Source organism: Zeugodacus cucurbitae, chromosome 4 (genome assembly GCF_028554725.1).
Source record: "Zeugodacus cucurbitae isolate PBARC_wt_2022May chromosome 4, idZeuCucr1.2, whole genome shotgun sequence".
Lineage (NCBI taxonomy): Eukaryota > Metazoa > Arthropoda > Insecta > Diptera > Tephritidae > Zeugodacus > Zeugodacus cucurbitae.
Window position 1 is genome coordinate 39,951,217 of NC_071669.1, and position 14,617 is coordinate 39,965,833.

General features: G+C 38.3%; 4 protein-coding genes across 5 annotated transcripts; 1 reads left to right on the forward strand and 3 right to left on the reverse strand.

Annotated features, from left to right (window-relative positions):
• The first annotated feature begins 2,500 nt into the window (after positions 1 to 2,500).
• LOC128921498 (putative nuclease HARBI1) lies at positions 2,501 to 4,075 on the forward strand. 2 transcript variants are annotated; one of them, XM_054229304.1, is made up of 3 exons: positions 2,501 to 2,761; positions 2,831 to 3,204; positions 3,270 to 4,075. In XM_054229304.1, exons 1-3 carry the CDS (start codon positions 2,587 to 2,589, stop codon positions 4,026 to 4,028), a joined length of 1,308 nt encoding a protein of 435 aa, XP_054085279.1. In that variant the 5' UTR covers positions 2,501 to 2,586; the 3' UTR covers positions 4,029 to 4,075. The 2 variants fall into 2 exon arrangements, with proteins under 2 accessions (XP_054085279.1, XP_054085280.1); XM_054229305.1 differs by having other exon boundaries at positions 2,501 to 3,204.
• Positions 4,057 to 5,444, reverse strand: LOC128921499 (uncharacterized). The gene is made up of 3 exons (XM_054229306.1): positions 5,228 to 5,444; positions 5,045 to 5,167; positions 4,057 to 4,970 (listed from the first exon to the last, which is right to left on the reverse strand). The coding sequence occupies exons 1-3, from the start codon at positions 5,258 to 5,260 to the stop codon at positions 4,218 to 4,220; spliced, it is 909 nt and encodes a 302-aa protein (XP_054085281.1). The 5' UTR covers positions 5,261 to 5,444; the 3' UTR covers positions 4,057 to 4,217.
• Positions 5,445 to 9,327: 3,883 nt separating this feature from the next.
• LOC105214465 (pupal cuticle protein C1B-like) lies at positions 9,328 to 9,977 on the reverse strand. The gene is made up of 2 exons (XM_011187905.3): positions 9,826 to 9,977; positions 9,328 to 9,750 (listed from the first exon to the last, which is right to left on the reverse strand). Exons 1-2 carry the CDS (start codon positions 9,835 to 9,837, stop codon positions 9,442 to 9,444), a joined length of 321 nt encoding a protein of 106 aa, XP_011186207.1. The 5' UTR covers positions 9,838 to 9,977; the 3' UTR covers positions 9,328 to 9,441.
• A 1,835-nt stretch (positions 9,978 to 11,812) lies between these two features.
• LOC128919720 (vitelline membrane protein Vm26Ab-like) lies at positions 11,813 to 12,414 on the reverse strand. Its single transcript, XM_011187904.3, has 2 exons — positions 12,276 to 12,414; positions 11,813 to 12,208 (listed from the first exon to the last, which is right to left on the reverse strand). Exons 1-2 carry the CDS (start codon positions 12,285 to 12,287, stop codon positions 11,885 to 11,887), a joined length of 336 nt encoding a protein of 111 aa, XP_011186206.1. The 5' UTR covers positions 12,288 to 12,414; the 3' UTR covers positions 11,813 to 11,884.
• Between the last annotated feature and the right edge of the window lie 2,203 nt (positions 12,415 to 14,617).

The window sequence follows — 14,617 nt, forward strand, 5'->3', positions numbered from 1 at the left end:
TCAATGTCGTCGTATAACTCGTACAGCTCATCGTTCCATCGTCTGCGGTATTCGCCGTTGCCAATGTTCTGAGGACCATAAATCTTGCGCAAAATTTTCCTCTCGAAAACTCCTAGTGTCGTCTCATCTGATGTTGACATCGTCCAAGCTTCTGCACCGTAAAGCAGGACGGGAATGATAAGTGACTTGTAGAGCTTGATTTTGGTTCGTCGAGAGAGGACTTTACTGTTCAATTGCCTACTCAGTCCGAAGTAGCACCTGTTGGCAAGAGTTATTCTGCGCTGGATTTCGAGGCTGACATTGTTCGTGTTGTTGATGCTGGTTCCCAGGTATACGAAATTATCTATGACCTCGAAGTTATGACTGTCAACAGTGACGTGGGAGCCAAGACGCGAATGCGCCGACTGTTTGTTTGATGACAGGAGATATTTCGTCTTGTCCTCATTCACCTCCAGACCCATTCGCTTCGCCTCCTTATCCATGCGGGAAAAAGCAGAACAAACGGCGCGGTTGTTGCTTCCGATGATATCAATATCATCGGCGTACGCCAGGAGCTGTACACTCTTGTAGAAGATTGTACCTTCTCGGTTTAGCTCTGCAGCTCTTATAATTTTTTCCAGCATCAGGTTAAAGAAGTCGCACGATAGTGAGTCACCTTGTCTGAAACCTCGTTTGGTATCGAACGGCTCGGAGAGGTCCTTCCCAATCATGACGAAGCTTTCACTGCCATTCAGCAGGTCGGAGAAGTGTTCCCTCCATAATCCCAGTATGCCCTGGACATCGGTTACCAGATTACCACCTTGGTCTCTACATGAGGATGCTCCGGTCTTGAAACCTTCGTTAAGTCGCTTCATTTTTTCATAAAATTTTCGAGCATTCCCTCTGTCTGCCAGCTTCTCAAGCTCTTCGTACTCACACATTTCGGCCTCTTTCTTTTTTTGTCTGCAAATGCGTCTCGCTTCCCTCTTCAGCTCTCGGTATCTATCCCATCCCGCATGTGTTGTGGTCGTTTGCAATGTTGCGAGGTAGGCAGTCTGTTTTCTCTCCGCTGCAAGACGGCACTCCTCATCGTACCAGCTTGTTTTTTGTCGTTGCCGAAAACCAATTGTTTCGGCTGTAGCGGTACGCAGTGAGTTTGAGATGCCGTTCCACAGTTCCCTTATACCGAGATGCTGATGAGTGCTCTCAGAGAGCAGGAGTGCAAGTCGAGTAGAGTATTTCGTGGCTGTCTGTTGCGATTGCAGCTTTTCGACGTCGAACCTTCCTTGTGTTTGTTGACGGGCATTCTTTGCTGCACAGAGGCGGGTGCGTATCTTCGCTGCGACCAGATAATGGTCCGAGTCTATATTTGGTCCTCGGAGCGTACGCACGTCTAAAACACAGGAGACATGTCTTCCGTCTATCACAACGTGATCGATTTGGTTCCGCGTGTTTCGATCAGGAGACAGCCAAGTAGCTTGATGTATTTTCTTATGCTGGAATCTGGTACTACAGACGACCATATTTCGGGCCCCAGCGAAGTCGATCAGCCTCAGGCCGTTTGGCGATGTTTCGTCATGGAGGCTGAATTTTCCGACTGTTGTGCCAAAGACACCTTCTTTACCCACCCTGGCGTTAAAATCACCAAGCACGACTTTTACATCGTGGCGGGGGCAGCGCTCATAGGTGCGTTCTAGGCGCTCATAGAAAGCATCTTTGGTCACATCGTCCTTCTCTTCCGTTGGGGCGTGGGCGCAAATCAGCGATATGTTGAAGAACCTTGCTTTGATGCGGATTGTGGCTAGACGTTCATCCACCGGGGTGAATGCCAGGACTCTGCGACGGAGTCTCTCTCCCACCACAAATCCAACACCAAATTTACGCTCCTTTATATGGCCGCTGTAGTAGATGTCACAAGGACCCACCTTCTTCCGTCCTTGTCCCGTCCATCGCACTTCTTGGATGGCGGTGATGTCAGCCTTAAGTCGTATGAGGACATCAACCAGCTGGGCAGAGGCACCTTCCCAATTAAGGGTCCGGACATTCCAGGTGCATGCCCTTATATCATTATCCTTAAAACGTTTGCAGGGGTCGTCATCAAAAGGGGGGTGTCTCATCCGAGGCTTTCGTAGATTTTTCATTGGGGGGTGTTTTTATGTGGTGGGTCCCAAACCCTACGCACAACCGCATAAGCGGGCTTCGCCTTCTCACTTTAGCTCGCCTTCAAACGGATGTCTGTTGGCTACCCAGAGGATACTTGGTCTAAAACCGGAAGTCGTGAGCTGCTTGAACCATGTGGAGAAGAATCGTTTCTGGCCACTCCCAAGTGAGTGACAATCAAAAACTTTCCTCACTTGCGTGAACTTCTACACATGATCCCATCCTCCTATTATTTATATACTTCGCAAAAATTTTGATGGACATACTTTAAAAGATGTTTTCTGTAATTTTGTTTGTTTGCATTTTGTTATTGTTTGCCTCTTGGTGTCTATATCCTATGCCTTTGTTACAAGATTTATGCAATCTATAAGTGTAATATTAAGGGTATTCGTTTAAACGTGTAATGTTACCCATCGCATAAATTTATGCAAATACGCAGTGTGTTACATGAACGCACTTCAAATTCTTTGTGTAAATGCCACTTATTTATGTATTAAACAGCTGTTTGGGTGTCAAAATATTAAAATGCCGAAAGTTAGCGAAAAAGCAAAATTTATTCAACTTTGCGAAAAATCACTAGTATTTGATTTGTTAATGTTGGAGCTGTTTGGAAAACATGACGGTAATTGTTTTGCGTCAATGCTACATTTTTTAAAGGCGCATATATACATAAATATATAAATGATTTCAGAAATCCAACGCAAAAAGGAAGATGAAATTATGGAAGACTTTAGCTTTGCATTGGCAGCTGCTGCATATTTTAGATATGGATCTACATTTGTTCATCATTCTGTCCCAAAATCACCCAACTTTTTAATAGATGTATTACCGCATTTGGATGAAAACAGGTTTCGAGAAATTGTGCGAGTCAGCAAAACCACATTTGATTTTATCATTGATCTGATAAAGGATGACGAAGTGTTCAATGGTCCACGTTCATGTAAACAGTTTCCTATCCAAATTCAATTGGCTGTAGTAATGTACCGACTGGGTTCATGTGGAGAAGGAGCAACAATTACTAAAATTGCTAGTTTGTTTGGTATTAGCGATGGTGGAGTAATACAGGTGAGCTATTTACATATGTATCGGTTAAAATTTGTGTTTCAGCTGTATTTTAAATTTCTCAATAGGTCATGACCAACAGGGTATTTGATGCAATTATTAAAAGGAAAACTCAGTTTCTGTTTTGGCCGGACCCTGTAGAGCGTAGAGCTTTAGTTGTTCAAACACTCAGTGAGCTACCACATTGTGTTGGCTACGTAGATGGAACGGAGATAAAATTGGCGGAAAAACCCACTGTAGATTGCGAAGCATATTTTTCTCGCAAGCATATATATTCACTTAAGGCTCAATGTGTGTGTGACCACAAACTAGTAATTCGTCATATGGTATTGGGGTATCCCGGTAGTGTTCACGACGCTAGGATATACAACAATTGCGAGCTATCCACAAACGCCACTGAAATGCTAACAGGATCAGAGTGGTTAGCTGCAGACAGTGCATATAAATTAACTTCGACCCTTATTACTCCTTTTAGAATAAACGCAACGGAAGGCACCTTGAATCAACGAATTCTGTTCAACAGAACGTTCAGCCAGTACCGAATAAGAATTGAGCATTGCTTTGGTTTATTGAAAGAACGTTTTAATAGCTTGAAAGAACTCAAAATTCAAATAAAGAGTGATAATTCGGTAAAGTTTGCATGCCGGTGGATATTAGTTTGTGCGATATTGCACAATATTATATTAAAAGAAAACGACGGTGGTTTTGATGTTGACGAAGAAAGCATTAGTGAAAACAGTGAAGTCGACGAGCCTGGGGATCAAAACTTACCAACAGTTGAAGGTGCATCTAAGCGCCTTTCATTGTTATCACTAATGGAAACTTAAAAATAAAGTATTGAAACTCATGTTTACATATCTTTAAAATCCATTAATATATGCTTTTATTTACAGAAAAATAAAAAGTGCTTCTGTGCCTATTAACATTTAGTTACATTCAAATATACATGTATTTTGCTATGAGATCTTTTAAATTTGCGAAAAAAGTACCATGTGAAATCTCTTAAAGTTTCACATTTATTTTGATTTTAACTTTAACTCTATTTCAAACATTTTAATGCGTTCTTCACTAGCAAGTTTCAGTTTTTCAATTTCCAGTTTGGTTTCTTTTTCTGATTCAGTTTCAATTCTTTTCATTTCTAATTGATTATTCAGTTCAATTCTTTTCAACTCGACCTCATTCTTTTCTTTTTCTTTTTCTAATTCTATTTTCTTAACTTCTAATTCCAACCTTTTCTCCTGAATAAAAATCAATTTATTGAACGGGGCTTCACTCTTTCTTTTTGGTTTTTTTGTTGAACTTCTAAAGTCCAACGAACTTTGTGGTGTAGAAGTTGCCGCGGCGGCGGCACTGCAATCGCTACTTATACTTATAGGTAATATTGGGTCAACTAAATCCTCACAATCGAGCGCACACAAGTCGTAGGAATCGATGGTATCGTTTAACGAACTATCAGCACAAGGGGAATCAGCCAGTACTTCAATGCTGTCAGTGCTTTCAAAAATTACTCCGGGATTTACATTTTTGCGTTGCCCGAAGATAACTTCCAGTAAGTCAAAGTTGGGACAAATTTTGTTGACATGCGCTGATACGCTTGACTCGTCACCATTAGCGAGTAGTCCAGACCCAGTTTTGTTTTTCCAGGCTGCCGCGGCAACGTACAACGCTTTGAGATACCTCATTTTGCTTTTCATAGCTACGCAAACGACAGATTGAAGTGCCGGTGTATTTTGCTGCAATTTTTCGTAAAACCTTTGGGAGGTCGGTTTCTGGAAGATATGCGTAAATTCGTGTTAAAACAAACATATGTACCTAAACATTTTCACTTTTCTAAAACCCTTACCTCAAAAGATTCTGGACTGTCTTTAATTGCGTCGGATACTGCTTGCAACAGCTGCAGGGACTGCGACTCTGTCCAGCGATGGGACGGTTTCAGCCGTAGACGCTTTTGCTTTAACTTTTTATCCTGAAATATAAAACAATTGCAACAATTAAATAAAATTTATGTTCCGAGTTTCATTCTTACCTTTTCCATTTTAATTTTCACAATAATATTCATCAGCTGGTCGTTTGGTAGGGTTGCTTTTGCAATATCGTAAATTTACAAGTGTTCTTTACACACTGACATTGGTGCGTAATGTGTTTAAATGAATTTCCATATAAGTTGCTGCCAGATTTTTACGCATTCGTAAATATACACGGTTTAAGAGGTTTACGGGGCTTTTACACGTTTAAACGAATACCCTTATTATATTTTTTGTTCCCCTCCGTAAGATACAGAGTGACTCTTTTAAAATTCTGCCTCGAAAAATGGCAATGAAAATGGGCGTAATCGGACCACTGCCACGCCCAAAAAATGACGAAAACAGAAAACACATAAAGTGTCATAAGTAAGTCATAAATAAAGATATAAAAGTAAAATTTTGTACAAAGGATCGTCCTAGTTAGGGCCATATTTTGATTTTTTTTTTTTTGGGAAAAATAGGATTTTTGTATATATTTCGCAAGCCAATGAAGCTATATTAACCAAACTTTTTGCAGTCAGTTCCTTTACGTACCCTACCATACACCAATTGTTGAAATCGGATAATAACCACGTCCCGTACAAGATTAGGTTGAAAATTACTAAAAGTGAGTTAACTCACTAACGAAAAACGTCAGAAACACTAAATTTCACAGAAGAAATAGCAGCAAAAAGCTGCACTCAGATTTTTTTACAAAATGGAAAATGGGCGTGGCATCGCCCACTTATGGGTCAAAAACCATATCTCAGGAACAACTCGAACATTTCAATGAAATTCGGTACATATAACTCAATTTTGAAGTCCATACTTTCCTTCACTTTATAATATATATATAGAGAACCAATGCAGATAGCAAAATAAAACTTTACACAAATACTGTATATGATCTGTGGCATCACTTGTGAAAAAATTGTCGAAATCGCACTATAACTTTTCAATGCCCCGGATATCGAATATGAAGATCTCAGTGCCCCACGGTAATTTTTCACCGAAAATTTCGGTAAATCTCTCAGGTATCTTAATTTAATTCAGAGGAAACATTTTTCTTCTAATAGTGTGTCTCTGTACCAGAAAAGGTTAAAATCGAGTCATAACTTCCCCTTGCTCTCATATAGCTAATTATAGGATTTTCAAAAATACGATGTGAAATATCTTAGCCAAATTAAGGGGTCATCCATAAATTACGTTACACGAATTTAAGGACTTTTAACCCCTCCCCCCTCCTTGTCACAAGTTGTTACGAATTTTCGCGATAGGTTACAGCTCTTGTTTTTTATGTGATTGTTCGTGTTGATTGGTGGCTTTATATGAAGAAAAATATAGGCCACATATGCTACACGATCTTTTAAATAAGTATGACTCGACGCTAGGGCAATGAGGAACTTGTTTAGATGGGATGATGCTTGGAGATTTAATAATATCTGTAGTCATAATGGAGCAAACTTAGCGTCGTTGTCATCACTCCCTGTGACTCCATAACCTTCTGATGTCTGTTTAATCGATGAATGAAAAATCCTTCTTTTAATAATTTCCTACACTAGAACGTCTTACACCGCAACATGCAATATTTTCACATTTAACTATTTGTAAAAAATATCACGTACATGCTTAGCATACCAAGTTGCATTATTTTTCAAGATCATAGCCTGTTCAATATCCAGTCCAGTAACAGTTGGTGCAACATATTCAGCAACGACTGGAAAATTATCAATGACTAACTTGCTCTTAATCTCAGCCAACACATTGCCCGCACTTTCGAAGTTTCGTTTTTCTAGATCTAAGTCAGTAGTTCGATTAATTGAATCAAGATGTGACCCAAAAGCATCATGTTTTAATAGTTCACCAGTAAGTAATCGGCGTGGTACAGAGCAGTCAGTCGTCTAGCACCCAAGAGCGCAGCAGAGCGGGAAACGATATTGCTCTAAATTTTGAAATATGTCGCAAAGTTATTAACCCCCCTGCCCCTTGTCACACAATGTCACTTCTGAGTGATAACCTCCCCCCCCCCCCCCCTTCAAGGTGTGACGTAATTTATGGATGGCCCCTAAGTGAGCATATAATCTTATATATAATGTATGTTTGTGATGATTTATGCCAAATATATGGGTCAAATTGTGTGTTATCTTAATAAAATATAGCAATAAATTGCGCAAGTATACTAAGTTCGGTTGCACTTGTTTACTTTTATATTTCTTACATTTCCGGTACGTATTTTCGATTTACAATAAATTGAACAACTTTTCATGTTTCATTTTATCATTATAAATTGTGTGACGTTATTCTCTCCTAATCTTGTGTCTATCATTCATTATTTTCAATTGTATTCAATCACTACATCAAACAATCATATGCACACATACTTGGTCTAATTTATACCAGTTAACAAGCTAACTGTTCATCTTCGTTGACATGTTGACATCTTTAATGAAGCACCTAAAAGTATGTGAAGCATATCATTCAAGTCTTCTTATTCGCACATTACGCTCGAATAAACGTAAATGCAAATGCCTATACATGCTCAAGCGAATGAGTGAGTACTGACGAATCATATTTATAAATATAATAAATAAATATTATAGAACTATTAATAATATATATGCATATACTTATATTAACATCATGATTGAATTATTTAAGCAATTTTTTCCTTTATTTATCACAAATCGCCGCCTTATATGATGGACTGTAGAGTTTTTATAGTTTTAACTTTTTTGTTAATATACGGTATACGCAGCCAAGGACAGAGATTCAGGGCACTTTCTGAAAGAAAATACATTATTCTAAAGTTGCTTCATTAAAAACTAAAATACTACAAAAATACACAATTTCTTATTACAAATACAACGTTTGATTCGGTTTTAGCTTGTGATAAAACAATTGAACATTTCACGGACTTTAAAATATCCGTACGAAAAAATAAGTATTATTAATTACAATAGGAAATTCTCTGATATTATAACTTACAAGGTCTATACTTTACATTAATTGTTGAAGATTTGAGTAGCCAAAGCCAAATCCAATTTGTGTGTTTAAATTTAATTTAAAACTGCAGCGTGAAAAACTCCGCCCAAATAATTTCAAGCTAACCTGAACCCAGATATTACATGTGCGTGCACTGTCAGTCATTAAATGCAACAGTAAATTTCAATGAAACACGAGCCTGCAGAGCATACAAATTAAGGCGAGCCGTACTCGCTGGCACACACGCGCATACATATGAATAGAGCTGAGTAGTGAAAACAACAACAAAGCGTAAATGCAGGTGTAAATAATGTTCGCGGAGCCCCATAAATGGAGCGAGGAGAGCTGAGAAGTGTGAAACAGCTTGGAAATTAAGGCATCAACAGAGAATTGGCTTAAATGCGATGTTAGCAGGCGTATGTATATGTGTGTGTGTGCACACTGTATTTGATACTTTGGAATTACATAACTGCTTATCCAAATCAGTCTAGGAGACGCGAAGACAAACATCTACACCTGCTAGACTGACAACGATGTAATGTATATTTTTAACTTTCTAATTCTTTTCGTTAGAATTTTTTAGCCATTCGTAAAAGGATACGAGCTGTAGAATATACAAATATAGAATTATGTCTACATACATATATGCAGGTGTGTGAGTGCTTTCTCTTCTTCTGAAACTTTCTTTCACTTTCACGTTAAAGCATTTTAACAACTAACTACGGTCCTAACTAATGAGGCTGCCGGGCATGCCGTAAACGTGAAATGTAAACCAAACCAGCGCAGATAGATGTACCAGATAATGAAGACCCTTTCCGACAGAAAAAGCGGAACGAAAAACACAGAAAGCTGATTTACTGATACTTTCGTTTGAGTATGACAAATTAGCAATATTTGCCTGGCTTATTCAATTTCCTGATTTATGGCGTTATTGAAACGGGATAAGCCGACGAAGGTGTGCTTTTTACAAAGCGCAAACTCCTTGCTTCATTGCAGTATTCTGCTGCAGTATTCTTAACCTCTTTAAAAGCTAAACAAAAGAACAGTCTCCACAAACTGAATTAAATTACCTAAGACACCGCCCTTCAGCATCGCAACGATCTAATGGAACGTTTGAAATTATTCAATGACAAAACAAATGTTTCGAGGCTATTTTATGTAATCTTCAGGTTCATTTTATTCCGCTTCGCAACATTTGGCGTATCAGTTCTAGAAAACAGAATTCTCCTTAAGCAAGCATCACACGATTTCATATCTATTTGCGGAGCAAAGCAACCGCGGGCGCTGGGGCAGCAACTACTGGAGCAGCGGCATAGGCAGCGGGGAAAGCAGCAGAGTGGGCGATCGAGTGAGCATTGTAGCTGCTGGCATAGGGTGCGACGTAACCAGCATATCCGGCGGTGTAGGCGAGAGGAGCGGAGTAAGCAGCGGCAACTGGAGCGGCATAAGCATGAGCAATGGGAGCAGCAGCTAATGGAGCGGAGTAAGCCAATGGAGCAGCCAACAAACCGGGCTTAGCAGCACCGAAGGCAACAGCGAAGAGAGCCAAGAAGCAAACAGCGAACTGCAGAGAGAAAGAAAGTAATATTTTACAATATAAAAACCTTTCAAAGGCTGTCATTTGCAATGCAGAACTCACCAATTTGAGCATGTTGATTATTTTGGATTGTACTTCGTTACGATTGAAGTGTGGAGTGAATATTGATATTTTCTGTTTAGACTACTGGCTTTTATATGAAGTTCACTTTGCGAACCAAATAATTATTCGCATACTTTGCACGCCCAAGCGAACCTTGAAGTGACCAAAACCAACGGGTCTGTAATAACAATCGGATGCGTCATTGTTTGCTATTGACTTTGATTTTAAATTAGCTCGGAAGTTTCCAAAATGTGCGTGTGTACGATTGTAAGTAATTGACGTTTATTATTGACTTTGAGTATGCAAGTATTTGTAGCAATGAAATTTGCATGCGCTAAGGTTAAATACCAGCAGACACCCAGTTCCTAATGCTAAGCGGGTGTACGCATTTCAATGCTTTACCAAACCATAATATGTAGGTATGTGGACTCATCTCTTAATTAAAAATCACTCGGAGCTAAGTGCATTTAGCACGCCGTGCGTAATTCATAGTTCCAAATCAATAAATTGAAACGAAATTTCGTGCAAACATTAAAAATATGCAGTAGAAATTACTTGATATTACAAATCTTAAGGTATCAAGAGGACGGCTTAAGAATATAAGGTTTACGATTGATATGAAAGTTTTATGACAAAATTCAATCATTAATTTAGCGGTCGGGAATGTTTGACCTCTCACTAGGGCAAAATAACCCTGCTAAATTGTAGCGATAATTATAATTAGCACATGGGGTGGCCTTGCGTAATGATTAAAGGTGGGCACTAACTCTAACAAAAAACTGGGGATTCTACTTAATATATATTTAAAATCCATTTTCCCATTATTGGAATTTTGGTTAATTAAGGATTATTGGTATTGTCTTAGGCAATATAATTCTCTGCCACTAACTTTGGTTCCCTGCTACTAACTTTGGTTCTAACAGATAAATACTCCAAATCTACTAAATACTTAAGACTGTACCTCATTTTTGGACAGACAACTGGGTATTCTGCAGTATAAAATTGGGTGAAATTTTATAATCATAACGCCCAACCCAATAGAAAAGTTATGTTGGAAACTTCTAAAAGTGCTTTAAATAAATATCATAAATTGTCAGAAGCGGAAGTGCTAAACTTCATAGTAAAGATGGCACTGGCAACCACAAGAACAGGATCATAACATTTCAAGGTCAATGTACCGAATATGAGTACCTCAGAGTCGAAAATATTCGTAAATAGATATCAGATATCTTAATGAAACTCAAAGGGTATGTTTTTCCGATAATAATGTTCCCTGGGTATAAGAATAGATAAAATCGGTTCAATAATTCTCCTAACACAAAATACCTTAAAAATTTTCAAACTTTAAATTGGCTATAACATATATACCAGATAATACATATGTAAGATATCTTAACAAAATTATATATAATATATTGGATATAATATAGTTTGGTGCCGTAAATCGATAAAATCATTTTATTAATAAACACAAGCTCATTTACTACATTTAACGATTTTCGTTATTCCAGTAAACTTTATGTGGAATATGAGAGGACGGGTGATGTAGTGAGCTATCTCAATAGCTCCAATATATCCAAAAATGTTAAAATTCGTATAATTACTTTTGTTCATCTAGTAGACTTTAGACGCGTATAGCTAATAAATTGCATATAGTATACTATGTCTGAATAGAAGAAGTCTCACCAAAAATTATGTAAGAACTTTTCGATTAGTATTATGTGATTCAATATTAAAAATTAAGCTAATGTTGTGATCCTTCCTACTACACTATAATCATCAAATCAATATCTCTAGGCAAATATTATGTTTGTTATAAAATACTGATATGAAATTCTAGTGAGTCGTTTTCTTTTACAGATAGGCTGCAAATATACCTCAAAAGAAATGAGTTTCAATAAACACACACCCTTACTGGTTTAATCTAATACCTGGAGTTTAAATAATTTCAGTTGAATTAAAGTTTGGTAAAATGAATATGCACAGGTTTTGAGTTATTTGTTTCTGATCTTCAGCTTTATTTCATCGCAAAGGTCCATATCAGTTTCGGTAAATGCTTCTATTTCTTCAAAAGAGCAACAGCTGGGGCGGCAGCAACTACTGGAGCTGGAGCGGCAACTACTGGAGCAGCATAGGCAGCTGGGAAAGCGGCGGAGTGTGCGATCGAGTGAGCATTGTAGCTGCTGGCGTAGGGTGCAACGTAACCAGCATATCCGGCGGTGTAGGCGAGGGGAGCGGAGTAGGCAGCAGCGACTGGAGCGGCATAAGCATGAGCAATGGGTGCAGCTGCCAATGGAGCGGAGTAAGCCAATGGAGCAGCCAACAAACCGGGTTTAGCAGCGCCGAAGGCAACAGCGAAGAGGGCGAGGAAGCAAACCGAGAACTGTGGAATATAAAGTTATATTAATTTTAATGAATATATTCAAATAATACGATTATATTTTACTTACCAATTTGAACATTTTGATAGGTTGTGGGTTTTGCTGAAGATTAGACTTCTTTACAATTGAAAAGATTAACGAATTGTGATAGCAGTTGTTCAGCAACCATTTGCTTTTATACGAAATCTGTCATTCAAATCAGCACGCAATTAATGCAACGAACGCCCTTACAATTAACCTTGATTACCGTTAGAGGTACGCGTTGGTACTATCAATTAGGTAGCTATGAGTCAATGCTTATTGTAAACATTGAACATATTTGAAAGCAGAGCACCCCTCGTCTTGTGTGTTGGGTAGTCAACGTTTCCATTCATTAACTTGCGCAGAGCACAATCCATTATAGTTTTAATAGTGTGCACCAAATTTGGTAGCAATTTATTGCTGTAGTGATCTATACAAGACTGGTAGCACCTGTAATATTGATATATGTTTGTACTTATGTGGTATTCATTTACACGGGTCTTTCCACGGTTAAAAAAATACAATATTACACTGTAGTCAAATGTCATACAGTCACATTTTCTTACACATACAACGGAAATTTAATTAAAAACGTATTCTAAATTTTCTGACGTATTTAATGCCGGAGCGTTGAACTCTTTTAGGCTGTACGAAATGATTATATGTTCGCATAATTGGGAGGCCGTCTCTAAATTGTCAATCTTATACATCATTATACAACGTAACAAGTCATAAGAGCAGTTCTGAGTTTTACATATGTAAGGCGAGGAGAGAAATACTATATGAACCTATAAGTTGTAGACACCTTTATTTCGTTATTTCCAGATGTAGTATTCTTATTTGAATTAAATTTCGTGAATTTGAATTTGATGAATTTGGGGGGTGATTATCAGGGTGAACAAAATATACTCAATTCATTACTAGATGTAATATAAATCTGCTCCAAATCGAGTCTTTTAAGAAAAATAGCTCTAACAATATTTGAAAAAAATTTATATGAAGTAAAAATTTGAAAATGTCCACGTCACACCTGCTAGTTAATTTTGCATAGGTCGTCTAGTAGGAGAATTTAATTCAAATGTGAATTTGGTCCAAATTGACACATACCATCTCCTCGCCCCCATATACTTAACAAATTGATCTACATGAACATGTTATTTGATACCCAATAAGAACAAATAAGGAAGGGCTAAGTTCGGGTGTAACTGAACATTTTTATACTCTCGCAATTTATTTATTTAATTTTATAAATTTAAAACACAAGCTGGCCCACATTCGGCATATACATATGTATGTATAAGGCAAAAAGTGTACTGAAGGTTTCAAAACCCCAATATTTGGTATATGGGAGCTTGGGAAGTTATGACCCGATTTCACTCATTTTTGCCATTGGGACATATTATTGGAAGAAAAATATTCCCTTAGAATTCTTCAAAATATTTGAGAGACTTACCTATATTTTCGGTAAAAAACTTTATTTGAAGCACTGCAGTGCATATTATTGGAATGCCAGGGAAATATTACGAATCGAATTTCATTGAAATTGTTCGAGTAGTTTTGGAGATATGGTTTTTGACCCATAAGTGGGCGGAACAACGCCCATTTAAAATTTTGTATACCATTTTGAGTGCAGCTCTTGTGTACCATCTTTATAATGAAATTTAAGGTTTCTGGTGGTTTTCCTTACTGAATTAAAGCATTTTTAGTAGTTTTCAACATAACTTTTGTATGGGAGGTAGGCGTGATTGTAATCCGATTTCCTCCTTTTTTGAACTGTATAAGATAGTATCTAAAAGAAACGACTCTAGAAAGTTTCCTTGATATAGCTTTAGTAGTTTGCGAGATATGTACAAAAAACTTAGTCCCCAAATAAAATTACATCCACGTATGTATGTATGTATGTGATTGGCGTTGCAACCGTTTAGCCGGTTATAGCCGAATCGACGATAGTGCGCCACCTCTCTCTCTCCTTCGCAGTTCGGCGCCAGTTGGAGATCCCAAGTGTAACCAGGTCGCTCTCCACCTGGTCCCTCCAACGGAGTGGAGGCCTTCCCCTTCCTCGGCTTCCTCCGGCGGGTACTGCATCGAACACTTTCAGGGCTGGAGTGTTTTCGTCCATTTGGACAACATGACCTAGCCAGCGTAGCCGCTGTCTTTTTATTCGCTGAACTATGTCAATGTCGTCGTATAACTCGTACAGCTCATCGTTCCACCGTCTGCGGTATTCGCCGTTGCCAATGTTCTTAGGACCATAAATCTTACGCAAAATTTTCCTCTCGAAAACTCCTAGTGTCGTCTCATCTGATGTTGACATCGTCCAAGCTTCTGCACCGTAAAGCAGGACGGGAATGATAAGCGACTTGTAGAGCTTGATTTTTGTTCGTCGAGAG